This window comes from Seriola lalandi, unplaced genomic scaffold, assembly GCF_002814215.2.
Source record: "Seriola lalandi dorsalis isolate HSWRI2012SDOR001 ecotype SW California unplaced genomic scaffold, Sedor1 jcf7180002054782, whole genome shotgun sequence".
Classification (NCBI taxonomy): domain Eukaryota; kingdom Metazoa; phylum Chordata; class Actinopteri; order Carangiformes; family Carangidae; genus Seriola; species Seriola lalandi.
The window spans coordinates 635,958-663,405 of NW_019525335.1; the positions used below are offsets into that span (position 1 = coordinate 635,958).

At 40.6% G+C, this 27,448-nt stretch overlaps 2 protein-coding genes across 6 annotated transcripts; both read left to right on the forward strand.

Moving 5' to 3' along the window:
* Positions 1-1,871: 1,871 nt before the first annotated feature.
* tlr18 (toll-like receptor 18) lies at positions 1,872-20,128 on the forward strand. 3 transcript variants are annotated; one of them, XM_023425505.2, is made up of 4 exons: positions 1,872-1,986; positions 13,020-14,024; positions 14,657-15,839; positions 18,228-20,128. In XM_023425505.2, exons 2-4 carry the CDS (start codon positions 13,030-13,032, stop codon positions 18,687-18,689), a joined length of 2,640 nt encoding a protein of 879 aa, XP_023281273.1. In that variant the 5' UTR covers positions 1,872-1,986; positions 13,020-13,029; the 3' UTR covers positions 18,690-20,128. The 3 variants fall into 3 exon arrangements, with proteins under 3 accessions (XP_023281273.1, XP_087035221.1, XP_087035220.1); XM_087179095.1 differs by lacking the exon at positions 1,872-1,986 and adding an exon at positions 11,748-11,876; XM_087179094.1 differs by lacking the exon at positions 1,872-1,986 and adding an exon at positions 11,777-12,052.
* A 2,620-nt stretch (positions 20,129-22,748) lies between these two features.
* Positions 22,749-26,281, forward strand: s100a1 (S100 calcium binding protein A1). 3 transcript variants are annotated; one of them, XM_023425501.2, is made up of 4 exons: positions 22,817-22,840; positions 24,825-24,894; positions 24,995-25,144; positions 25,925-26,281. In XM_023425501.2, exons 3-4 carry the CDS (start codon positions 25,004-25,006, stop codon positions 26,093-26,095), a joined length of 312 nt encoding a protein of 103 aa, XP_023281269.1. In that variant the 5' UTR covers positions 22,817-22,840; positions 24,825-24,894; positions 24,995-25,003; the 3' UTR covers positions 26,096-26,281. The 3 variants fall into 3 exon arrangements, with proteins under 3 accessions (XP_023281271.1, XP_023281269.1, XP_087035222.1); XM_023425503.2 differs by lacking the exon at positions 24,825-24,894 and having other exon boundaries at positions 22,749-22,840; XM_087179096.1 differs by lacking the exon at positions 22,817-22,840 and having other exon boundaries at positions 24,764-24,894.
* The last annotated feature ends 1,167 nt before the right edge of the window (positions 26,282-27,448 follow it).

The window sequence follows — 27,448 nt, forward strand, 5'->3', positions numbered from 1 at the left end:
AGATAGTTAAATCGTAATTGGAACGTGACTTAAATTAAATGGTATTGCGCTGTAAGGTGACCTCGTCCAAATTAAAATAAAATATATTCTCTAACTTACCTCTAGTGATATCTGCCCGTGGAGACAGTTTTGGTTTTACTTGCCCGGGTGTTTTGACAGAGGTGATCACAGTCTTTCAGAGCAAGTCTCAAGTCTTCAGAGTCCCAAGTCTGAAGTTCATCGACGTCATTATTCGAGTAGCGTTTCACTCCTGCGCACGTGTTGTTTTTAGCTACAATGGTTCAAATCAGTTGGCGTTGCGTGCACCACGGCGGCCGTGACCAGGAAAAGCGATGTCTGGAAATGTTGCGTAGCCTATTTTTTTTATCATCATCATTAAGTTGAACGTATTGTTCACAGGTCATCATCGTGTGATATTATTTTGTTTTTTTCCAAGGGAAACTGCAGGCTTCAAATGCTGTAATTTAAGTTTAACTCATTATTTATTTTTGACAAAACATTTATTTTAACTTTGAATTCATGACTCAGGATGTTGATTGAGAGTTACGTGTTAAGCAACACAGTGCAGAAGTCCATAAAGTGCCTGTTGTTCAATAAATGCATTGAAATTGTGCTTGCTTTCCAGTGTTGGAATTATTATTGGACGTTATTGGATTATTGGACACTGACCTCTTGTATTTCTTTTTTTACAGTAAAAATATAAGATAAAATAAATCTGGCGTCAGCTGTCATTTCAGTGCGAGTTGCTGCAACCCGACATCCAGGACCACCACCAGAGTCCACTCCACATCACATCTAGATCTCCAGCCTTCTCTTCTTCCCATCACCACCACCACCAGTGCCTAGACGCCAGGAGGGTTTCCTACACTTTGCACAGTTTCAGCCACTTTGAAATATGTCATGCAGAACTCGGGGTTTAATCGCCACAGACTCTCACATCTCTCACTCTTCCTCTCGTGTTTTGCACATGGCTGTAAAAGTTCATTCTCTCCTGATTGAACTGCAATATGTCAGAATCGATTTACCTCTCATGTCAAAGTCCTATTTCCTCCTGAAACAGTGATTGGAGGTTAGGGTAAGGTTGGGTTGAGGTTCACCATCGCAGAAAACAACTGGTTAATGTTCAGGAAACATGGGCGCTCGGGTTAAAGGTCAGGGGAAACACAAAGTGATGAGGAAACCAATTTCAACAAGGCCCATTCTCACGTGTGTCTCTGCTCACTCAGACTTCTGTGGTTTATACACACTTGGCAAAGCTCTTCATTTTTATTTCACATATTGCAACACACACATGGTTTAAACAGTAGCTGACCTACGGTTCCAAGAGACTCCATGAGAATAGCAGCCAACTCTTCAGTGTTCAGCACACCCTCAAACCCTCTTTAGAAACGTGTTAGCTGTTAGGATTCGTAAAGTTGGCATCAACAAGGTATTATTATCAGTTCATTTTCCTGTCTACTGTTTATCACCCACAGCTAGGTTTCTCCATTTATGATTCATTGTATCCGAACCTGTCAGACAGGTTGCTGTTGAATTTTTAAATGCCAGTTAGTTAGTGACACAAATTAAATTCCATTCACTCTCGGAGGCAGAAATCTATACCTCAAAACCTGGATAAATGAAACCAAATCTATTTGCATTTCTGGATAAAAATGGCCCCAATACTGTCAGAGAAAGAAAAAAGAAATCTCTGAATGTTTCCACAGTTCTCCTCTTATGATTTCCCCGGAAACTGTTTTTCAGTTAAGGTTTAAACCACATGTGGAGCTTCTGAAAAAAATAAATCCTCCACTGACACTTTCCACATTCCTGAGCAAGAGAGAGTGAGAGGCTGAAAGAGAGGGAGAAAATCACCGAGCTCACAGGGTTGCCACAGGCTCTCTTCTTCAGTGTTGAGTCATTTTTAACTGAGCGTCACACACGCAGCGGAGGTTAAACTGTGTTGTGAGGAGTCAAACTGGGGAAGAGAAACCGAGTCTGAACAAGGTGAGTTGAAAGATTTTTTTTCTCTCTCTCTCTCTCTCTTATGTCTGTTTCAAACTTGTTGTTTTGTCTATTAATATAAAACGAATCTTGTCTTGTTTTCGCAGTTAAATCTGTTGTAGTTATAACCTCTAGGACTAGCTGTGGTGGATTATCACAGATTGATTACACTTTAGTCCACGAGGATAAGTGATGTAGATTTTGGGTTGTTGCTGTGATACAGCATTGGCTCTGTGTGGGAAATGGTCTCAGACTTTTTGACCCCCGCTGACTGATTAAAGGCTGATTCATCATTAATCATTAAAGCCCAAAAATCTGGTTTATAGTAAGAACTGCTGAGCAATCCTCCTGAAACAGGTCCAAGATAACAGCACTAAGTAAACAAGTAGAGATGATGACGTTTTTCTTCATGCAAGCGCTTCTCTGCAGGCGGTTGTGCACATGTTATCTGCTGGTGTTGATGCGAAATAAACTCTAATGCTCTTCACTTTGGCTGGATAACTTTAGAGGAGACTGGCGTTGACCAGATGACTCTAAAGTTGTCAAAATCTTCAAAAAGGAAAACTTGATGATGATTTAAAAGTTACAAAATTACTCTGAGGCACTTCTGTTGCTTTGGTTCAGTTGGTCTTGACTTGGTTTATAAAAACAAAAGATCGCACATGTAGACAAAAATCATTTTACTTGGAGCTTGTGGTAAAGAAAAATAAAAGACGCGAAAAGTGCAAAATTGACTAAGAGCCACGAGTTTGTGGCGAGCAGATTAGAGCTAATAGTTTCCATGGCTACAGAGCCGGGCTTTGAGCCGGGACTCTGAGCTTTGAGCAAAGATCTCAGCTCCTAGTTTCTGCATCTTTTCTCACTTCGCGCATCTTCTTGTCATCTGGGTTTCTCTGATTTTCTTCTTCTTCTGGACTGTGAACTCTGAACTGATTTTCGGACTGTGTGAATTGTTCACGACTGTTTTATCCCCTGGGGGCTGGCGCATGTTTCAGGGGCGTCCCCAATCTCCTGTGTTTCCACTTGGAGAAGAGAGTAATTTTCCACTGAACTTTGGAATAATTTAAATCTAGAGTTTACTTATAAATTCGTACATCCGTCTTCCACCATGACCACAAAACATTAAGTGAAATAACATAGAAAACTACTTGCACTAATAATGGCAGAGAGGAGTAATAGGAGTGTTGATTTCATTTTACATCCTTCAAACCTGGAATTAATCATGTTAAAGGTGGTTAACTGATCAAACAACAATATAAACATTTCCCAAAGCTAATAGTCTATAAATGTGGATTACACAGCAGTTCTTTGACTGTAATAATAATAACATGGACATGCTGGATGTCATGTAGTGTGTGTTACCTCGTGTGAAGGATGCTGACAGTACAGTCACATGAAGGACATTGTCTTAAAATCTACATGTTACATTTCAAACATTCTATGGGACAGAAGTTTGGGATTAAACTATTGCATTGAAACATCTCATGAGTTAGAGAACAGCTAGATATTTAATTTTACATTCTTCCTTTGATCTGTGTCTGTGAGGAGAGTTCTGCTGGTCACTACCCAGGATTGGAATGTGGGTTGTAGTTTATGACTCTTATCTAGAAAGGGAAAGGAAGTGTGTGCGTGTGTGTGTGTTCATGCATGGCACAGACAGGCCAGGATTCACACCTTAGTGTTAATCAGTCCTTTTTGTTGTTACTTGTCCTATATAAGAAACAATCAAATATCATTAGACAAAGTCTTATTGTTACAAACTGGAGATTTTGCCTATATTCTCCAGTTGTCTGGTGTCCATTGGTTGATCCTCTGGAGCTGACCCTTTGACCTTTGGTCTGGTTCTGTGTCGTTCGGACATGCTAAAAGCATGGTCTGTTGGTGGAAGAGGGGTCCTTTGAACTTCCTTAAGGGCTTGTGACTGATGCCAGGCCACGTATGTACGCTACAAGCTCATCAGGCTGGTTTGATGATGATGATGATGATGATGATGATGATGATGATGATGATGATGATGGCTGAGAGTTGATGGCTGAGAGTTGATGGGATAAAAACGAGTAAAGAAAAGAACAAACACAAGAAAAAAAAGTCAGGTTTCTAGGAAGTATAGGATCACTGTACATACAAGCAAATGTAAGGAACAGCATGTGTTTCATGTAAAGTCTTTGGGGGTCAATGAACTCAAATAACCTTGACCAGATATTTGTAAATTTGTCTCGCTGCACTCCGATGAAGCCTTCCTGTCAGTTTCTCCATTACATTTATCTGACGGACGATCAGGATCCAGTCATCAGTCAACAGAGCCTCTGTGTTTTTATCAATTTATGAGTCGCATATCAACCAGTAGAATCTGCCGAAGGTTTCCATCTTGCATTTATTACTTGAGAGATATTAGCCAGGTTCAGATAACATCATATCTAAAAGAGGATCTGAATAGCTGTTCTAAAGTCTTGTGTGCACTCTAACAATAACAACCAGGACCAGAATATATGGTAATGATTTCTTTTGTTCGCCTCACATTGTCTCCAACGATCAGAATTAGTCGTTTTGTGTCACTTCTGCAGAGGAGTATCGCACAAAACTCTTCCGACAAAACTTCTCTGGTAGTCTTCCGCTGTTGATGAACCCGACAGCGCTCCTCCACAGGGACGACTCTGAGGCCCACTGCTGATCCAGTTCAAAACCAAAATTGAACATCCCCCACCTGTGTATCTAAAGCCTCATATAGCTCCGTCAGAGGACCGTGCCTCTATGTCACAGAATGTCCTTGTTGTGCAGTAACTGGCCTATTTAAATCACAAAGCAATAACAACAGCGGGTGGCAGCCTACAGTTCCTCTTTACAATTAGCATGGCTCATAGTTTTTGGATGACATCAGAGCTCTGAAGCATTCTTCAGACACTGCCTCCACAGGCAATACTTATTAGTAGCACCGAATCAGTGCTGGTTGTGGTCTTTTAATGGGATTTGTTGATAATAACGCTAAAAAAAAAAGAAAAGAACAACAGGCTCATCCTCTCAGACACTCATCTCCTCAGGCAATCAGCTGACTTCATTGGCGGCACCTGTGGAGCTCCAGCGGTAAATCAGCTCATTTCTGTGCAGCTGATGATGTCTGTAGAGTTTTCTTCTTTCTCTGCAGCACTGTGAGGTGCAGATACTGTGTATGTGAGGCCACAGTTACAAGCTGCAGGAGTTTTAACCGAGGCTGCTGCGGATTTGTTTGCATACTGAAGTCACCGGATCCCTGCTGCCGTTTCGCCCGCTTAGATCTTTTTCAAACAATTTTATTTTGCACTGTGTTATTTATCTCGCTGCTTTACTGCTTCTATTTATGTTGGCATTTCAGTTATTTAAAAAGGGGCCTTGTTGAACCCTGTAAATGCAGCTTTTCAACCTTTTCTTTTTTATCTCGCAGCTCCTAGAGAAGTGAGCCGCTGACAGTAGGGCAGGACTTCAAAACCTTTCTCGCTTATTGCACATGGACTGGATTTATTTTTCTTTGGTGTGTCATTGGCACACATCTTGGTTGGGTAAACCCGTCCCCTATCAGTGTTGCCTTGCCCGCCACGTATCTAGGACTAGTCTTGTTAATAATCTAGTCGTCTAAGTTAATGTTTATTGTATAATAATATTTTGTGGACCGTGGCTGCTTCAGGTCACAAATGCCAGGATGTTTTTCTATATTTAATTCTAATGGTGTTACCTATGACACACAGAACAACTTCAACCATCCTTTTATTTTAAAGGCTTACAGCCCCCCCCCCCCCACCTCATATTGTTTTATCCCTGAAACTGCTTACGTAAGTACATTTTTACAGATTCCTATGGATGAAACAAAAACATTCGGCTGAAAACAAAGTAGAAGAATCCTCATGTGTCTCAGATAATTAACCTCTCTCACATCAGTGGATATTTTGACTTGTCGCAGCAGGAAAAGCCCAGGTGGAGCTAATAACATTAACGATGGCTCTGGTCCATAATGAGCCATATCAGTGAGCAAGCATGTGCAATACAAGAGCTCTGGGACTGGAGCCGAAACTGATTTTTTGGAGGTATGTTATCAGTCACATGTCAAATATCCGTAATGAGAGAGATCTATTCCCTAATGCCATAATACCACATTAGACAAATTTTCACCTTGTCGAAACATTTTGTCTCACCAAATACAGATGTCTAATCACAAATTCTGACGGGAGTTATCATTAATTTCATGTCAGACTTTTGCATTTCCTGGTACGACAAATCAAACTAACCAGTGTTTGAAGGACTGTTGGTCTTACTTACATTGCTTTTGGGTTAGTGGGAGGATCTAAATGGGAAAAATGTTTTGATAGCACTGTCAGGAAGTTCACGTTTGTGGTTTCACTTGTAACTTCCTTTTTGAAAGACCATTTCCTGCCATGTCCTTTCCATTACCAACGATCAAAGTCATCAGTTGCTCTCTGCTCTTCATTTTTGCAACCACAATTTGTGCTTTACATTAACACATTTAAAAAGTTCCTATATTGTATAAAGGTAGATGTCCATGTGTAGTTTGATTATAGATCAGGTCCAGGTTCTATATTAACACTGTGAAAGTATCAAAGCCTCAGTGCACAGAGAAATGCACACAGCCTGTATTCAGAAACTGAGCCTCAAAACGAGCCGTCAGGACTTCTGGAACTTTGTGATGTCACAACAAAGCAGTCACTACCCTCAGCCATGCTCCAGGCCCCGCCCACTTAGACCCACCATCCAACTTTGCAGGATTTGGTTTCTCTGATTGTTTACCTGAAATCTATCGATCACTCAGAAAACAGTCAGCCAATCAGAAGAGAGGCTCAGAGCATCTCTGTTTTCATTGGCTCACCGACCTGAGCTCCAGGGAGAAGCATGTGAGAGGAGATGTAAAACTGCACTGAGATCGTTTTTTGGTTCTTAAAACCACAAATATATATTCTTATGGATCAACACTTGATCCAAACAAAACTACCTGCATGGTTAAATACCAGCAGAGGTGTGTAGGAGTGAGAGAATGTTTTTGGTTTTTGGCTAAGTTTAAGTTTATTTCATTTACACACACACATCACCACCAGTCTTTGCCCCTATAAGGCATGAGGGCTGACAAAAACAACATTTGATGTATGACATAAACAACACCAGCACATTAAACACATGCGGTATCTGTTGACAAATGTGTTGACCTGGGGGCAGAATGTTCACAGCTCGAGCACAAGGGCATCTGTGTTTGTGCGTCACACATAAATACGGAGTGTCACTGAAGTAATGAACACTCCTCAGTGAAAAAGAAAAATGTCTGCTACCAGATTCATGTGTTGTACAAGGCCAGTGGGCACAGTGTTGCCAACACATGTCAATGAAAGAGCTGTTTGCCCCCAACTATTGACTGCTGGGTAAATATCAGACACAGTAATAAAGCTTTGAGATCACTGGATGACGCCATTCCTGGCATAATAGAGAGATATCATAGTTTAATCAATGATAGAACCGGTTATTGTTTCTGTGATAACCTGGGTCCTGATTTGTGCAGGACTACCACCTCACACTATGGAGCCTTGAGTACAACATTTACATTGTTAGTTGTTATGGAGCACACGGTACCAGCATAGAGAACGACATCACCTCTATAGTTTAGCCAGATATCACAATAAGTTCTGGGCAGATTACATGGACAGACCTGTCAGTGTGTTTTCTTGTTGGAAAAAAAAGTGTCTTAGAGAGACAAAATAAAGGTTTTAGGACATCTCAGATTTAGCTTGTCAAGTTCAGTTGTCTCAACTTTAATCAGAGGAGTTCGCTCTTAAAGGAGCTATTTGTAAGTTTTGCTATTGCTATATAGCTAGCGTTATCATTTACAGCTGTTTAGTTACCTGTCTTGCTAAGAGCTTCAGCCATCTTTACTTCTTCAGGGCAGCCTGAACGCTACTTTGACTCCGTATCAGAAAGTTAGGCTAGCTGGTTAGCATGCTAACTTCAGTAGAAGAAGAGAAGTGATAAAAAATAGAAGCAAAACAAGAGGGTTGCTTTCCACCGCTGGACACAACTCTTTGGTAAACAGGTAAACAGCTGTTAATGCTAACGTTAGCTACGTAGCAATAGCAAAACCTACAAATATTTCCATTTAAAGGGGAACTCCGCCAATTTACATGTTGAAGTCTGTTTCCATGTGTTTGAGAGCACTACTACACACATGGAGCACTCTTTTAATCACACTTAACTCAACAGTCATCAAATTTGTCCTTTTTCAGCTTCACCTGCACTTCATCACCATCACCTTTACTTTGTTATCTTCAGGAGCACTTAAAGCTTAATGTATTTGAAGCATTATTAGAGAGCTGGAATTGTACTTCTGCAGGCTTCACATAGGGAAACATACACAGCAGTTGCTTGGATATCTTTATGTGGTTGTTTCTTTTTTTACTTATATCTAGTACGCCCGTTGGAAACTGCCTCCTGATGGGAGTTGAATCAGCCATTTGAGTTGTTGAGATTTGGGTGGTGTGCATATCAATTCCTCTGCAACCTATGGTTAAGCCATAACACATTTCTCTGCATAGGTCTTTGGAGATGTTTCTAAGTATCTTCAGATTCCTGTGTGTTGTAGTTGCTACCAGCCCCACTCCTGTGGAGACTAGTATTATGACTTTCAAACAGGTTTTGCATTCTCATTGTGGAGTTAGCCCCAGGGGCATTCCAGACGTCCCTCTCCCCGACATCGCTTTCCAGCTCCTCCTGGGGAGTTTGTTTTTGTTGTCTCAGCTTCTCTTGTTTGACAGTGCTGCTGTATACTGCAACTAAACTTGATTTTTCCTATGTCCCAATCATGCAAGAGGTAGAAGTCCAATTTCTAACAGCATTCATGCGTTACGTTTACTTCATTCCCAACACAAACTGTTTACAAAGACCAAATACTCAACTCTGTTTTGCTTGGTTATGATTTTGGTTGAGAGATTTAAGACGTGTTCTTTCACGACAACCTTTTGATTAGTGTGGAGAAAAGATTATCTCTGGAGGTGACTTCAGAGCTTCCTGCCACCGGAGCAAGAAAATTTCACTTTTTGTGGTTTGCTGACACACTGAAACACACTGTATGTTGGTTACTCTTTGTAACCCCATGACTGACCGGATTTAGTGTCAATTTGCATCCTTTTTTGTTGCAGCACCTGCTCAGCTGGTTCCGAAGATGAACAGTGTTCTATATCTATAGATTTTGAACATGACAGCTTTTGGTAAAGCTATCTGTTGGCTAAAAATACATTTTTCATCCTCACATGCTCTTGGGGGGGTTTCCCAGTTGTCCTTCCAGCTCATACTCTATGAACCAGGCACTGAACCAACCTGCACGTGAAAAATATTGACAGGGAAATTGGCCCTATGTTTTGTATGTATAAACAATGACCCGCATGTGCAGGTGTTTCAGATTGTATGGCCTGTTAAAACCTGTAAAAACCCAAGTGCGTTTTGACAATAAAGCTATTGTAACACTGCACGTCTGAAATCAGAAAATAATACTCCGCATTGTCAGCATATCTGTGTTACATTCCTTTCACAGATAAGGCTGCTCAGCACGGGGCAGGGACGTTTTCCTGTGTGTAAACAGCACATAAATGACTCAACCCCTGAATTCTCTACAATTGGTAATGACACAGAAACTCCTGCAGGGCAAGTTAATAACAACCCAGACGGAAGTTGTGAACTCAAAACTCTAGACATTTGGTTGACCTTATTTGGCTCATGAAAGTGAGGACTATGCCTGCGACACCTTTTATTTATTTACTGCTTTGTTGTGCTTGTGACAAAGCTCACTGGTGGGATCCTGACTAAAGCCAGAACGTCAGTCAGTCAGAAATGTAGAGACTTTAAAGCTCAAGTCAAATTTAAAGCTGCCCTTATATATATATATATATGCGCTGCCAAAACTTTCTTTTGCTCCATTTTCAAAAAATGAGAGCAGTACAGATGAAGGATGTGCGTTGTTGATGTGTCTATAATTAAAATTTGTTTTACATCATAGTGGTGCCATTCACCAACCAGTCACCAGGCTTCCATCGCACTGTCTGACAGGCCTCAAAACACAGAAGTCCTCAAACGACAAAATACATGCTGTAGTTTGTAATTACCTTCAATCATAACCATTACAAAAATAAAACCATAAAGGTTTGGTCAGGTTAAAATAACAATATGGTTAAGGTTAGGTAAACAAACCCTTGTTTGATCTAAGCAAACGATGGTCTCTACCTTCTCCCTCTGTGGACATGGTGGCTCTATAACAACATCACACCATTTATTCCTTCACTGTGGAAGGACAGGTACGACTGATGCTGTTGATTATCTCAGGAAAAAAACTGATAGAGTCTCACACAGATTGCATCTATTTCAGTAGACTCATATCACACAGTCTGACATGCAGTGAACCTGCAGGATTGCTGTTATAGCACAGTGTATGTATGCCTGTATTTGAGAATTTACTGACGTAACACTTGACTTGCGATTTCACAGCAAAGACGCTCAAGTTCTGACCTCCGTAAAATCCCGGAGCAATAAAAAAAATAAATAAGATAGCAGCAGTCAGGATTTGCACAGCCACACAGCATGAATTTTAATTATATTTAATTAGGCCTGTGCATTGAAACCAGTCTCAGGACTCTGTTGACAAATGTTTTGAACGAAATGTTCGGGCACAGTGTCACTATGTCAAGTATGGGCAAGGCCAGCATTCAGAGACAGTCTGAAAGACTTTGATTTCCTCTTGTGGGCTTGAGACTTTTTTCAAGAATTGAAACTAGGCTTGGATTTAAAACTTCCTTTAACCCCCAATTCTCTTCAGTGTCTAAAGTTTTCAAGCTGGATTCCTCAAACGTGACGGCAATTTTAAAATAAGGTCTGAGACAAAATTTGATTGATTCCCAGAGATTTGTTATCGTCAGGTTATAAAACATCATCATTGTACAGCAGCAGCATATGAGGAGTTTCACTGAGTCAATATTATTGATGTTCATCTAATCTAGTGTCAATTTCCAGGAACAACTGCCCACTGTTGACCAGATTAGATGATAGGCAGTGAGTGTTTCTGGTTTGCTCAGTGAAGCAGCATCAAGGCACAAACAATGTGACATGTTATATGACTAGGAAGGAAGATGTGTGTGTGTGTGTGTGTGTGTGTGTGTGTGTGTGTGTGTGTTGGGGGGGGGTCACACAGTAAATGCTCGATGAAATTAATTCATCAAAAGAATATAGTATTTCATTTACTACCTAGTAGTTATCTAGAAGGAAAAAAATGGTAAACAATGATTCATTCAGATGACTGTTGACCTGAGAGGCAAGAGGAGTGATTTTATCAAATGAACATCTGTTCCTGGAGAAGGAGGAGGAGGAGGAGGAGGAGGAGGAGATTTGGCATTTAACATCACAATCAATCTCAACGTGACTGGCAGAGCTAAAAAACAATATTCAATCCCCCAATCAATGTCAGTGTTTTTGCAGATGCTGTAAAGTCATTTTAATTATGTTGCCATTCTGAATCAATCTTGTGTTATTGTCCACTTTGCAGGGATGACACACTTTCTGGTGGCTGTCCAAGCGGTCACAGATTAACAGGCCGTACACTAATCCCGTATAATGACCTATAATAACCTAAAGTAAATAGGGAAACAATGCATTTCTAGTGCTCACATCCGCACATAGGGTAATGTTTATTCAAGTCACGTCACTTCTGGACTAGATAAAACTAACACTGTTTGTTTAATGGGGGTTATAAAGCTTGACTGCTCCTCCGTGTGAGTGTCTTGTGAGTGTGTGGCCTTGGACCAACAATATAAATAAAGGCAGAGGAGAGGGGATTTGAAAGAGTCTACGGTAGCAGCCTTAAGCAGGAAACTAGTCTTAAGTGGGTAAGTGTAGTGAAGTGTGCAGTGTATGATGCTGTTGTACAGTGGGGGGACTAATGAAAATGACGGTTTTATATGGATGAGTCTGATGTCTTTTTCACTGCATATTTGCTGCCTGAGTTCAAATAATGACTGCAGAGTGATGTGTGCAGCCTGATGTCTCCTGTGTCTCTTGCAAGGTCAGTATATTCTACAAGGACACATTTATGAGGTAATGGGAAATTATGGAAAATTGATCAAGAGGTCAAGTTTAAGATTTCCTTCTTTCCTCATATAGATTTGTCTGTTCTCTCTTTGTGACATTTTTAACTTTTTGGCCTCTTTTGTCTTTATCTGACTGAATTTCTTTCTTTTTATAATAAAGAAAAATCATGCATCTTACAAGAATTAGATGCCACTTCATTTCAGGTCTTTCTGTTGCGTGTCATATTTTTGCTCCACACAGATGAAGCAATTTAAAGAGCTGCACATCCTCCCACTCGTTCTGCGGACCGTAACTTTCATTTGATGCAATGACAGCACAGATCAAGATATTGCACCATCTCTTAACAGCAATATGCTGAGGGGTGCTCACAGAGATGAAAGAAAGTGACTTGTGTGTTTGTGTGCTTGTATCTGTGTGTATCATAGAGCGATCTTTTTTTATTTTTTGTTTACTTATATATGTAAATCTGTAATTGCTACAGTAACACTGTAAATATACTACATCACATGTAAAATTACTGCATTTAAATTTTTGACTTAAAGTAAACAAGCATCCAAAGTAAAAGCATTCATCTAACTTTACTGTCAGAAAACACTCGTATATCTTTATTTTTGGGGAAAGCAGTAATAACGCTGCTGTTATTTTTTGTTTATGTTTTTTAATCAAGCCTCAGTCTACTTTTTGGGGTAAGAATTTCAGTATAGTATAGTATTGAGTTTAGGTACAGGCTACTATTGTACTAAGTACAGTATTTCTTTATGAAATATACTGGAGGAAAAGTAGAGTTTCTTAAAATGAAAAATATAGTACGTGGAAGAACGTGAAAAATGTGAAATAATCACTGTGCCAAACAACAATTTAGGTCAATGTCCTGCCACTTTTTCACTTGAATACAAAGGAAATGCTTAAAGTTTATCTTTCCTGTTCTCTTTCCTTTACAGGTCTGTCCCAATGATTTGGACATTGATTAATTTCAGTGCTCTCCTTCTTGGAGTGCTCACATCCCCAACTCCATCTTCAGACACCACTAACCCTAACCCTGACACTGAGGAAGGACCGTGTCGCATCTACAACTCTGGTCGCTCTGCAGACTGTCTGGGAAGACAGCTCAACAGTGTCCCCTGGAGGCAGTTTCCATCCACAATTCAAGATGTAGATCTCACCTTCAATAAACTTCAAGCTGTCCATGCTGATGACTTCATCCACCTCCCTCAGCTTCGCAAACTTCAGCTGACGTATAACAACATTTCGCACATTGACAATGACGCATTTAAAAACAACCCACTGCTGGAGCATCTTGACATCTTCAATAACTCCCTGCAGGAGATTCCTGCCAGGGCTCTGACACCTCTCCTGAATCTAAAACAGCTCTTCATGTCCAATAACCTTTACAAACATGCTACTTTGGCTGATAGCTTCTCCAAATTTGTCAAACTGCAGGTTCTGTCTATGGGTGGCCCTCTGGTGATGGGTCTAAATAAAACAGATTTTCAGCCCCTGAAGAACATAAGGTTATACGGTTTTGCAATTAAATGTTCCTCCAATCTGAACTACTATGAGCCTGGGAGTTTAGAAGTCATCCAGACCAAGCAGATGGGCTTTGACATGGCCATAGATCAACGGCCTAATGCTCTCCTTCACATGATACGTGACCTCGCCAACAAGACATTCAACGTCATCCAGTTCCGCAATCTCTTTGAGTTCATGTACTACAATGGGGAGGAGGACATTTTCCAAGGTTTAAAAGACGTTACAGCCTATCAGCTCATCTTTCACAGAGGGAAATTCAATGAGAATCTCATGAGGATGGCTTTGATGAACTTACAAGTCGCCCCCATCAAAAGGTTGAGACTTCAGTATATTGACTTTGCCCGTTCCCCCACATTTATTGACAGCGGAGCGGGTTCCAGCATCACAGACCTGGAACTAGATCGGTTGGATCTTTGGTGAGTATCATGTGTCAGTGTGACATATAATTAATTTGCTGTAAAATCTTTTCCTGTCATTTGTCATAATCTCATGGTAAAATGTTTCTAGACTTGATGATAGGTTGACACTACCCCATGATATCTCACAATGTAGTTTACGTTCAGCTTTGCTATCAATTCTAGAGTTGTTAGTAGAGTATAAGCTTCTATGTTATGAATTTAAGTACATACTAAGTGTTCAGTCTCTCCAGGAATTCACAATCCTCACAATCAAAAGCAGATTGGACTTACAAAATAAATAGCCCAATCACCCTAAATAAAAGAAAGCAATAAGAAAAAGAATTGCTCTTATCATTTCCACTCTACTGTTTTGTAAGTATAATGAAAACCATGGTTAAAATGATGAAGATATAATAAAGTGATAAAATAAATAAAAACCTTTCAGATAATGTTACATAAAATCTAATGTATTATGACAAAATGACGTTAATTTGGTTTTGATGGTCATCATGTGTTTGGCTGAGCCTACTGAACTCAAATGTATGGCCCAAATGGTCCAAAGAGTAGCACAAAACAATTTCTTAACCCACTCAATTAAATGAAAAGTTGCTCAGTTGAGTAGAAAACCTAAAAGTCTTTATATCTTGTAGGTACATCAGCAATCCTGACATACTGCGATTTGACTGGCGTTTCAGCTGGTTCAACAAGATCAAGGAACTGTCTATTCAGTATGTGTATTTCAACTCTGCCCCTTGCGATTCCTGGATGGAGATGGAAGGTGTGGAGATTTTGGACGTCTCCAATAATCGACTACGCAATGAGTACATCTTCAACCAGCTGTGTGATTACAGAGGCACCATGCCAAATCTTCACACCTTCAACATAAGCAACAATGACCTGGAGAGCTTAAAAGACTTGTCGTTACTAACAGGGGAGTTTGAGCGGCTGCAGGTGTTGGATGTCAGTAACAACAAGCTTGGATCTGCTGAAAACAGTCGGGACTGTGTTTGGCAGCAAAATATCACTAAACTTATTGCTCACCACAATCACTTTGTAAGTGTAGCCCTCCGCTGTCTGCCCACCACATTGCACTACCTGGACCTGTCCTACTGTGACCTGGACCAGCTGGACATGACCTACTTTGAGCAAGCAACTAACCTGAAAGAGCTCCTCCTGAGCGGGAATAAAATCAAGTTCATCCCATCTAAGTGGGAAAGTCTGTCACTGCAGTCACTGGCTTTGGATGGGAATTCGTTTGGCCTCATTAGCAAGGCATCCTTCCAGGACATGCCTCAGCTATCTAACCTGAGGGCAGGGAATAATCCTTACCATTGCACTTGTGAGCTTCATGCTTTTGTCCAGGACACGATTTCACAGAAAAAGGTCAACCTCACAGACTGGCCTTGGAACTACAAGTGCTACCACCCAGAGCCCTTCCTCAACACAGCCATTTCCAAATACGTCCCAGGTCAGGTGGCCTGTGACATCAGACTAGTTATCGTCATCTGTGTTGCGACCACTGCAGCTGTGATCTTGATACTGATGCTGATCTGCTATATTTTTGACATCCCATGGTACACGAAAGCCACATATCAGATCATCAGGGCCAAGTACAGAGCCCACAAGGAAAAAGCAGCAGGGGAATTAGGGACTTTTACCTATCATGCCTTCATATCCTACAGCCACCCTGATGCAGACTGGGTGAGGGACCAGCTTTTACCCTGTTTGGAGAAGAATAGAAATCCTTATCGTCTGTGTATTCATGAGAGAGATTTCATGCCAGGAAGGTGGATCATCGATAACATCATTGAGAATATTGAAAGCAGTCGAAAGGTACCAGAATGTGCTTTTGTAATAGTCTTCCACATGACAGAATAAAGTATTATTCATAGAGTATTATGAAGAATATTGCAATATACAGTCAAGTCTGAAATTATTCATACCCCTTTTATACAAATTTTGACTTAAAGTTACTTTTATTCAACCAGCAAGTTTTTTTTTGACCAGAAATGACACATCTCCCAAAAGATAATAAGACGATGTACAAGAAGGGAATCATTGTGTAAAAAGATATTTCTCAGCTTTTATTTGAACAAAAAGTGGCATGTCCAAAATTATTCATACCCTTCTCGATAATCAATAGAAAAGCCTTTATTGGCTATTACAGCAATCAAATGCTTGCTATAATTGCTGACCAGCTTTTTGCATGTCTCCACTGGTATCTTTGCCCATTAATCTTCAGCAATGAGCTCCAACTCTTTCAGGTTGGAGGGTCTCCTTGCCATCACCCTAATCTTTATCTCCCTCCACAGATTCTCAATTGGATTCAAGTCAGGACTCTGGCTGGGCCACTGCAAAACAATGTTTTTGTCAGCTAACCATTTCTTCACCACTTTTGCTGTGTGTTTTGGGTCGTCGTCATGCTGAAATGTCCACTGGTGCCCAAGGCCAAGTTTCTCTGCAGACTGCCTGATGTTGTTGTTGAGAATCTTGATGTATTGCTCTTTTTTCATGCTGCCGTTTACTGTGATAAGGTTCCCTGGTGCATTGGCTGAAAAACACCCCCAAAGCATTAGGTTCCCACCACCATGTTTGACAGTGGGGATGGTGTTCTTAGGGTTGAAGGCTTCTCCTTTTCTAAGCCAAATGAAGGATACATCATTGTGGCCAAACAATTCAATTTTTGTTTCATCTGGCCATAAAACAGAAGACCAGAAGTCTTCTTCTTTGTCCAGATGATCATTTGCAAAGGCCAAGCAGGCTTTTTTGTGCCTTATCTGGAGAAGTGGCGTCCTCCTTGGTCTGCGTCCGTGGAACCCAGCAGTGTGCAGCGTCCGTTGGACTGTCTGCCTTGAGACGAGGTTCTTCTGAGATTCTTCTTCACCTCTCTCACTATCCTCCTGGCCAGCACAGGTGTCACTTTTGGCTTCCAACCACGTCCTCAGATTTTCCACACGCGGAACGTCTTGTATTTTTTAATAATACTTTGCACTGTAGCCACTGGAACTTGAAAACATTTAGATATGGCCTTATAGCCCTTTCCTGACATGTGAGCAGCCACAACGTGCAGCCGCATGTCCTCAGTGAGCTCCTTTGTCTTAACCATGACTGTCCACAAACCAACTGCAGAGAGCTGTTTGTTGCTGTGTGTTTTTCACCTGTGAAGTTGATTAAAACAGCTGTTCCCAATGAATCAGGGTAATTAAGATGCTTTAGAACAGCTTGGACTATTTAGAATGGTATAGAACTTTGGATTTTCCCATAGGCTGTGACAGTTTGCAAAGGGTATGAATAATTTTGGACATGCCACTTTTTTGTTCAAATGTAAATAAAAGCTGAGAAATATTTTTTTCCGCAATGATTCCTCTTGTACATCATCTTATTATCTTCTGGGAGAAGCCTGTGTCATTTCCGGTCAAAAAAAAACCTTGCTGGTTGAATAAAAGTAACTTTAAGTCAAAATTTGCCAGGGGTATGAATAATTTCAGGCTTGACTGTAAATTGCAAGTTATCTCAGTGAACTGAAATTCAAATTCGAATACTCATTGTGAAACCTGTCAGTTAGTTTGGGCAGAAAGCTTTTGAGGAACTATGTTTTCGATAAATTGATGTTTCTGCTGAGCCGGGTTGGCGATGGCAACATCATATGCTCTAAGTCACGAATGTTTAAGGATTGGGCCATGATTGGGTTTAGCTTGTGGTTTAGTTTCAGTAAGCCCACATTGACTTCCCCTGTGGCACTTCCCCTAAGGGAAGTTTCCACTGCTATCTTAGGTTATTGATCAAGTCATGTGAAAAAGCTTCCTGGAAACTTGATGACTCTGTGATATTGATTCTCAAAGGGCTCAAGAAGCAACAATGATATACACTCAAGGGGCAGATGTTATGATTGTGATAAACCAAGAACTGGCTGTAGGGCGCCATTGGGCTGTGAATTTGATGCTGACCTTCACCTGTAGTTTTGAGGTTTGACTATCAGCGGCTTTAGATTGTTTTGAGAATTTCTAGTGTTTATAGAAAAGGTTTTAGTGCAGAAGATTTCCATCTGCACCAGTACCATACCATTTCCCTAACATCCAAGGCTTGCTTTTGGATAGAGCATGACGCTTACTAGCACAATTCATAGCCACATTATATCCTCTCTAAAGGAAATGCAGTGCAATTTTAATCCATGTTTTCATTTCCTTTCTTTCTTATCTGATTTTCTTTTTCCATCCTCAGGTGATATTTGTCCTCTCCCGGCACTTTGTTAACAGTGAGTGGTGCAACTACGAGCTGTACTTCGCTCAGCAGAGAGCAATGGGAAAGACCTTCAGTGATGTCATCCTAGTGGTGAAGGAGCCCATTGATCCCAGCTCCCTGCCCAGCAAGTACTGCAAGCTGAAGAAGATGCTGAGTACTAAGACGTATCTGGAGTGGCCCCAGCAGGTCAACCAGCAGGCGTTCTTCTGGGAACAGCTCAGGAGTGTTCTGGGCAAACCGACCATGACCCGAAAAAGGGATCACAGTGTCAAGAGCAGGACTTCATCTGTGGGCAGCATTTCTGTGATTGGGCTCCCCGATGAGGATATGGGGCCAGACGAAGCAAAAAATGACGCAAACCAAGAAGCAGAGATCAAGCTGATAAATAGGAATAATGATGAGTTGTCAAATCAGAGACAAATACCTGTGATGGCATTTTAACCAAAAGGGTTAAAAAATAAAGATTGTACGATAGCTTACATTTCTCTAGTATTGTCTCAGTAAAGACCTGAACTCAAGCAACCTTTTGTGTTTGGGTTATGCCAAGTTGGGAGCAAAAGCCAACATCTCATTAAGATGACAGACAATAACATGATCCCTACCTGCCCTTGGCGTTCTGTCATGTTATCCCTGAGGGCTGAGCTGATGCCTACTGCTCCGCTTTCCCTCTGAGCGTCTCGGGGCAGGTGCCCCGCTGACAGGCGCTGAAAGGCCACAAACTCAACAGCTCAAATGAGATCTCCCATGTCGCACTCTGGATAACAAGCTAGGTGCCAGGACGATGTGGTGACAGGTGCCACAATGTGAGGGGACTGTGCTCTGTTACACTCTTGGCCCGCAGAGCTATGAGATCATGGATGTTCCACTCTGATGTCTCAGAGCCGAGTCAAAGGCCATGCAGGCAACATAATACCAATACTCCATAGGAATATACAGAGAGAGATTGGCCCCAACTGCTAACCTGCCTGGGAACATTATAGTCAAAATCTCAAGTGAATCTTAGTAGATCATTTGATTCACCGATCCATGGTGGCTCTTGAGTACAGGCAGTGTTTAGTGATAGAAAAGTAAAGCACACAAGTTTTAGTGCAAAGAAAGAAATTGGGGATTTGCAACACCCGGGGACTTTGTATCAGCTCTTTGAGTGTGTGCTAATTAACTCTTAATCTTGAAGCGGCTCTCTGTAGGCCTTCTAGTGTTTCAAGTGGTCTGCTCCTGTATTAAACTATTACATGCATGGTGAGGCAATCACTGATTTGATTGCTGCCAAATGTCTGTCTTAACTTGGACTGGTTGTGCTGTTTGTCTTAATCACTGCTTTCAACAGATATTTTTTAATCAACTGCTCATGACATGTAGAAATAAGAGGACGAATCCCATGACATGGGCATCTTAGAAATGTTATTTGAAACTTAATAAATGTTTGGCCACTAGGGGGCAGTAGAACAGCCACATAGCCCTGACATATCACAAAATGAAGCTATCACTAATATGTTTGCACGTCCACCTGATGAACGTTAAGTCCAATAATCACTCTCCTTTTAGCCCTGGTCTACTGAGAAAAATATCTTGCTCTGTAGATGAACAAAAACATTTGCTTTCAACACTTTCACCAGGCGTGTCTGCAGACATTCAACCAAAGTGATGATGCAGAATTAGAGCTAAATATGTGCTCACTCACTAGCAGAAAAATAATCTTTTAAAGAGTTTAGGAATACCAGTGATTAATCATCATTTAATAATCTATACACACACTTGTTATATAAAGTTAGGCTACTTTAAATCTCTAAATGTAATGCCTCAAATATCCCCTTTAATGTCAGATAAGGAGCAGGTTGTGTAAACAAGCAATAAATTATAATGTTTGAACCTTTAGGTTACTCTGTTTTTTTTAATTAATTCTTTTTATTTCAAAGTTATTTTCAAAAGGTGAAGAGTATGAACTTTAAGGTCTCTCCACCATCTCCACCAATCCAAAGGTAAGCCCCCTCCACTTGATGGCTAGAGGTTAGAACTAAAATGGACACTAGGAGCCCAAAGCATTGAGGTTAACAGGCCTGGGTAGTTCATTTACATTAGGGTAACTAACTATCAGACTGTCCCCAAGGCCCGACACTCGCCCGGTAAAAAGGATCTCTTCTAGGACAGTGACAGACTCCCTCGGAAGGGGGCAATTCTCTGGGTGACACCTCCGTGTTTTTATCAACTTCTTTCTCTCTGCATTCAGTACTGCGTCAGTGTTGTCTAACAGTATTAAAATACAAATCATCTTGACTCAACTGTCTGCAAAGTTTGCATGTGTGGACATCTGCAGAGTTTGCAAATGTCCTGCAGATGACACCGTTGAACTTAACATTCTCTGCTGGATGTTGTCATTACTGCTCTACAGAGAGAAAGGGGGAGAGGGAGGGAGGGATAGAGGGAAGGTTGGGGGAGAGTGAATGATGGTTAAACAGGCTGCACAAATCCTCACCACTGCATATATGAAATGCACTATACAATATCTTATTCGGTAGTTTATTGTTAAAAGACACGTGTCTATTTTTGATGCAGACTGTGTGTATACATTCTGTACTTCCTGCTCTAGTTTTATGATATTTAAAAGTCTATCCGTTTTAGTCCCGACTGTTAACATGCGATTACGTCGGATGACTCGCACCCATCCACAAGATGAAGAGCTCTTTCTCTGGCTTTCATGTGCAGCTGTCGCACTTTCAAACAAAAATCTGAAATGTTGAAAGATCAGACATTTTTTTAAAACTCAATTTGCACTGACACCAGAGAAATTACTTCACTGTATCACTAAGATTTTCAGACACTGTATATATAACATTGTACAGTGCCTTAATGCAATTTGAGCCACAGCAAATGATCTCATAACTACCTTTTTTATATTTGCAGCAGTGTTTGCTATTAAAATGTACTTTGGTTTTGTGCCTCAAGTTTAATTATTAACTAGAAGCATGCAAATATCCATATAGCCTTCATATTGCGCCACCTGGAGATACTGATGTAAATCAACCCCAATCATTTGCATTCAGCGAACGGAGGATTTCTTTTGACTGGCGTGCGCTTCATTTGTATTGCCTCTCAAGTTGCGCTGTCCTTCAAGCATAATAACTCGGTTAATTGCAAATGTTGTGATGTGAAAATACCTAAATAGCATAAGAGAGAGAGGCCTACAGGCAGCACAAAAGGAAGAAAACTGTGGCAGGAAAGAGGAAAGAATTGTTTCAGCTTATTTGTTGTTTGATTTGTCAGTATAGTTAAAAGCTCTGGAGGCAAACGTCACAGTAATGAAGAAATTAGAGAGAACTTCATTTGGAGTTTAGCACACAGGGTTCTTGCAAAGGTACTGAGTATAAAACTGCCCAAACTGACCAAATCGCAAGAAAGAAGTTGCAGAGTTTGTTTTCTAAATTGTTTGGAAAGTGTCTGTATAGCATTTTTGCCTATACAAATATAATAAAATGTTGAGCTTGACAGTTCATTTAACTGACAAAGCAATTTCACTGCATGGTCAAGAATTAACTTTAAGTCTCAGTAAAGCTCCATATTTTACACTTCTCCTGTGTTTTATCTCATGTGTTCATCAGGAATACATTTGTGGTTTTAAGAACCAAAAACCATATCAATGTAGTTTTAAATCTCCTCTCACAGGCTTCTCTCTGGAGCTCTAGTAACAACAGGTCAGTCAGCCGATCAGAAGAAGGAAGGCCTCTCTTCTGATTGGCTGACTGTTTTCTGAGTGATCCAATAAAAATATATCAGATATCAGGTAAAAACACTGAGAGAAACCAAATCCTGTAAAAGGTTTGGATCGTGGGTCCAAGTGGGAATGGTATGGGCAGTGACTGCTTCGTTGTGACATCACAAAGTTCCAGAAGTCCTGACGGCTCGTTTTAAGTCTCAGTTTCTGAATACAGGCCATGTGCATTTCTCTGTGGACTGAGTGCTTTGATACATCAGGTATCACAGTATTAATATAGAACCTAGACCTGCCTCATAATCAAACAACACATGGACATCTACCTTTATACAATATGGGTCCTTTAAAATAGCATAGACATAGAGAGTCCTTAAAGTGCTCAGAAAAAATGGCAATTTAACATCTACACTTTAATAGCAACTGGCTGATGTTTATCTGCTGAGGAAGCTCGTGTGATGCAACCAAGAGCCCCAGTACAACCATTAAATGGACCTTGTAAAAATAAAAAAAGTAAAAAATAAAAAAAATACATTTGCAATTTTAATATTATAGTCCTTGAAACAGGACAGTTAACTTGGATTAAAGGTAAATTGTTTGTTTATGCTGTTTCACCATATCTGCTGCTTTAAACAGGCACCTCTCTGCTTACATGTCAGCCATAACTTTATAAGGCCATGATATATTTGTCAAGCTAATTTGCGTCCACACATCGGCCGTTCTTTTGCCTTACAAGGCGAGTCACCTGTGCAGCAGGTGACGCTGCTGCCGTCCGGGGGGAGGGTCCTATCTGATCCAGATTTGCTTGTGCACTGATGAGAGGAGCCTATATAACTGATGAGAGCTGAAGCCGCCTCCACCAGCACCTGTGAGCGCCACTGTTCAGGTGAGTCTCCGCTGTGTCTTTGTTAAGAGGCGAATGGTTGTTTCAGTGCGACATAAACAGAATGTGATTCAGTGTTTTTCATGTATTTTGTCATTTTCACGTTGAGTGGCGTCTGCAGTCTGCTCGTGGTTTAGTCTCAGTTAATTAACAGCAGCTTTGCATTTGACATTCAAAAGGCTTTTAATTAGCTTCCTGAAATAAATCATTAACAGCATTTATGGAGGCTAATTAAGGGAATGTGGCGGTGCATTGTTCAGCGAAGTGATGTAGTGGGTTATATCTTATATATCTCAGGCTTGAGGAGTTATTCTCATACACACACACACGCATACGCACACGCACGCGCGCATATAGGAACCATCAGACAGTGTTAACGAGGACACATGAACCTGTCAAGGGTTAATCCTCAGGGTGAAGGCATCAGGTTGTTTACGTTACATAATGCAAGCCACAATCTACAATTCTACTTTATGTGCATGCCGCCCTGCAGGGGGTCTGTCCTTTGTCCTCCGCTGGTTCACGGAGGTTGGAGGGGAAATGATTCAGCCCCATCACCCTCCCCGCCCCCTGCAGCAGCAGCTTCTCAGGTGTCTGATAGAGTGAAGGGCAGGTGTAAGGTTAGAGATTTAAACAGTTTTAACTCCGGCTGCATTTCGTTTGGTCTCAGGCTGAGTTTGGCACAGGCACCAGCAGGTTTCACCGAATATTACTTTAATAAACGCGTTAATGCATATGTGACGCGTATCTATATGTTGACAAAAAAATGTGTGCATACGTTTTCTGGAGACTCTATTATGTTGGTGCGATTACTCATCACAATCAGCAGATGATTCATGTCTTCCCACATTATTAAGTAGACTGAAATAATCTCTGCCTGCTGTCTTTTTTTTTTTTTTTTTTTAATTAACTTTTTTGACAAGCACATGCTCCAAAAATCAGTCAAAGCACTGAGTGCACATGATCCATTTTTACTGGCAGCAGTGTCACTTGAAAGTCACTAACCGAGGTTATTGCTGTTGTCATGGTTCACAATATGTGGAAATAATTGTGATGCCAATACACAATGAAAATGTGTATTCTGCTGAAAGACAAAGGGCAACAATGAAAAGCTGGAGACGCTCCTCCTCTCCCTGTGAGTTAAAACGCAGGTTAAGGAAATGATAGATAATGAAAGGATTTCTCTGAAGTTCAATGCTTTCTATGATTCCTTCTTTAGCTCAGGCCAACTATTATGAGCCTGTTTTTTACAAACGCAAAATGCAATCTAAACTGGGGGATAATGTTACACTGTAGTCTGCATATAGAGTTGGACGTAGCCTCTGTTACGTCACTTAATAAAATTTAAACGGGCAAGTTGTATAAAAACTCGGTTTGTCCACCAGGGGGCACTGACAAGTTTCTTTTTCAATTGTAAAATGACCTGCTTGTATCTTGATCACGATCAACAAAGCAACAAACTAACTCCACCCTTCAGTTTCCAGTCTTTATGCTAAGCTAAGCTAACGGGCTGCTAGCTGTACCTTCATACTTAGGCTACCGTACCAGTATGAGAGTGGTATCCTGGTCGTCTTCTCTAACACTCAGCAAGAAGGCAAATAAGCCTATTTCTCAAACTCTACCATTTTATAACTGACAGCGCTTTGATCGGCTATACGGGTATTTGACATGACTACGACACACTAAGAGAAATCAAGCGATCCAACCTTAACTTGTTGAGGCAGGTTTTAAAAATGCTTTCAGAAGAATCAAGACTGAGCCAAGCTTGGGATTTTTTTTTTTTTTTTTAAGGCAGTTTTCCCTAAACTGTGAAAATAGACGAGCTCCACTTACAAGTCAGTCATTTGACAGACGATGAACCTAAACGCTGAAACATAATGAAGCGGAGTATCGGCAGAGGAGCATCAGAAATGTTTTTTAAGCTGATGGCACAATGTCTTGTTTTTCACTTTGATTAATATGTTTCAAATTTTGGTTTTGCTCTCAGGGAAAGTCTGTATCTACTGTGAACCATCTCACCCTCTGCCCTTCAACTCCACAGCCAAGTGACATCTTTGGTAACCTGATAACTGCTTTTTGTTTCCTCCAGCTTCCTTCTTTGGGGAAAAAAAAAAAAAAAAAAAAATCTTCCTGCACTCAAGTATTTCTTCTTTCTAGGACTGAAACATGAATTACAACCTGCAAGACGCCATGGCTGGCCTCATTGAAGTGTTCCACTCCTATTCGGGAAAAGAAGGTGACAAGTACAAGCTGAATAAGGGAGAGCTGAAGACCCTGTTAAACGAAAAGCTCCCAGGCTTCCTGTCGGTGAGTATCTGTCGACTGTTTTCCAAAGTAAATTCGAATTTTTGTACAGTAACGATCCTCACGTCCCACATCTAATCAAAAGTTTGGAGTCATAATACTTACAATGCTATGTTCAATGCTAAATACAAAATAAATTAAATACCAGAAGGGTACTGCTGTTGTCTCCGGGAGGAATTTAGGTTGGGGGGGTGTATTTGAGTGCATGAACAGGTCTCATGCAGAAATTTAGGTCCTCAATTTACCTGATTTGACATCATAATAACTACAATCACGGCATCCTCCACCGTGACTTGTAGGGACAGTGATATTACAGAAACACTTGAATTACTTTTAATAAGTAATTTACTATTGTATGTGATACATGGACTTTCTCATCAGTGACGACTACAAATAGAAGCACATTCAACTTAGTCATTTTCTGTCTTGCTCAACTATGGAAAACGGCTGCAGTATCTTCATGTGTTTGGAAACGACATGAGGCCACTTTGTGATGATGATTGGAAAACCCACTAAATGCTGTCTTATCTTTTTATTAGAAAAATAATCCACACTGTTAATTAGCTTCTGTGATTATAAATGCAACATTTTTCTACTTCATCAGAAATTAACTTTATCAAACTTTTTATATTCCATTTAATTAATTATTTAAACAGTAGATACAATACACACTCCACATGTCATCACTCCCCCACCCCAGGTCACAAAGTGTATGAGAGATGAATGAATGAATGAATGAAAGAAAACATTCTTTTGATTGTCACTACGATGCTTCTGTTTTAGGCCAGCAACGACCCCATGTTGGTCGAGAAGATCATGAACGACCTGGATGAAAACCAGGACGGTGAAGTGGACTTCCAGGAGTTCGTCGTTCTGGTCACTGCACTGACCGTCGCCTGCAACGAGTTCTTCACAGGCTGCGAGAAAGAGCAGTCCTGCTCGAAGAAAGACTGAACTTCTGTAGTTTCAAGTTAAATCTATAATCCCTTCTTCACACAATTTATATACTAACGATGTGAGTCCATTTTATGGATGTCACGGTTTGAATCATTCCTTGAACACAGCACCTTGAAATGTTGCAAAAGGTTTGTTTTTTTGTCCTTGAAAAGCTGTCCAGCTTAATAAAGATGTCGTCCAGTTTTCACGTCTATTATTTCAGGAAACAAGCTAAATGTCTTTTTTTTTTTTTTTTTTTTTTTTTTTTCTCTCTCTCTTTTTTTTAATTGCAGAATTTGAGTATTAAAGGAGCTGTAAACATGTGGAACAAACTCCATAACAGCATTAGCAACCTTGAGCACCACCCAGTGTCTGATGGGAGGTAGTTCACATCAGCTTGCTGGTCCTGATGTCATCCTAATGCTGGTTGTGCGCCGGTTCCAGCTCGTTCAATTACGTCAGTCATGGAGGCTCTAAGACGCTGTCTTTCATTCATTCATCAGACACATTGTGACTGTGCATTTCAAAAGGAAGAATGCTGTACAGTCACTGAATAGCAGATAAACCAGAGGTTCATTGACGCAACGCACTGCAGGCTTTTATGCACTTGTTATTCTTTGTATAGAAAGGCATGCATTACCGGTACATCAGCTGCTCAATGACTCCTGGGTTGACCTTTTTCCCCCCTGAGTGATTTAAATAATGCAGTTCTTCTGAAATGAGACACTTGGCTGTCAGAAAATTAAAAATATTGAGCGGGACCGGTGTTGAAATGATGACTGCATATAGATTTATCATAGCACATGACTTTTTAGTAGGAATTTAATCTAATTTAAAAAGTTTCCTCTACAGCAGCTACATGATACCAAAACGATTTCACAGATTGAACATTGCAATTATAATATAAACAAATCCGAGCAGAGCTGAATAATCAGTATTAAAGCTTCCATATTCTATAAAGGTAGGTTTCTTGATTATGAAGCAGGTCTACGTTCTATATTAACATGTGAAAGTATCAAAGCCTCAGTCCACAGAGAAATGTACACAGCCTGTTCAGAAACTGAGCCTTAAAACTTAAAGCTTCTGTAACTTTGTGATGTCAAAACAAAGCAGTCATTGCTCTCTGCCAAGCCCCACCATCCAACCTTGCAGGATTTGGTTTCTCGGAGTGTTTTACCTGAAATCTGCTGTATTTTTATTCAATCACTCAGAAAACAGTCAGCCAATCAGAAGAGAGGCTCAGAGCCTCCTCACCTCGGATTGGCTCTCAGACCTGTTGTTACTACACCTCCAGAGAGAAGCCTGTGAGAGGAGATGTAAAACTACATTGCGATGGCTTTTGGTTCTTAAAACCAGAAATGTATTCTTGAT

Excerpts from the sequence above, each read along its gene's own strand:
- tlr18 (XM_087179094.1), top strand. The coding sequence starts at position 12,030 with ATGTCTCCTGTGTCTCTTGCAAG. Across the intron at positions 14,025-14,656 it reads CTAGATCGGTTGGATCTTTG|GTACATCAGCAATCCTGACA; the intron begins GTGAGTATCATG and ends TATATCTTGTAG. Across the intron at positions 15,840-18,227 it reads ATATTGAAAGCAGTCGAAAG|GTGATATTTGTCCTCTCCCG; the intron begins GTACCAGAATGT and ends TTCCATCCTCAG.
- s100a1 (XM_023425503.2), top strand. The coding sequence starts at position 25,004 with ATGAATTACAACCTGCAAGACGCCATGGCTGGCCTCATTGAAGTGTTC. Across the intron at positions 25,145-25,924 it reads AGCTCCCAGGCTTCCTGTCG|GCCAGCAACGACCCCATGTT; the intron begins GTGAGTATCTGT and ends CTTCTGTTTTAG.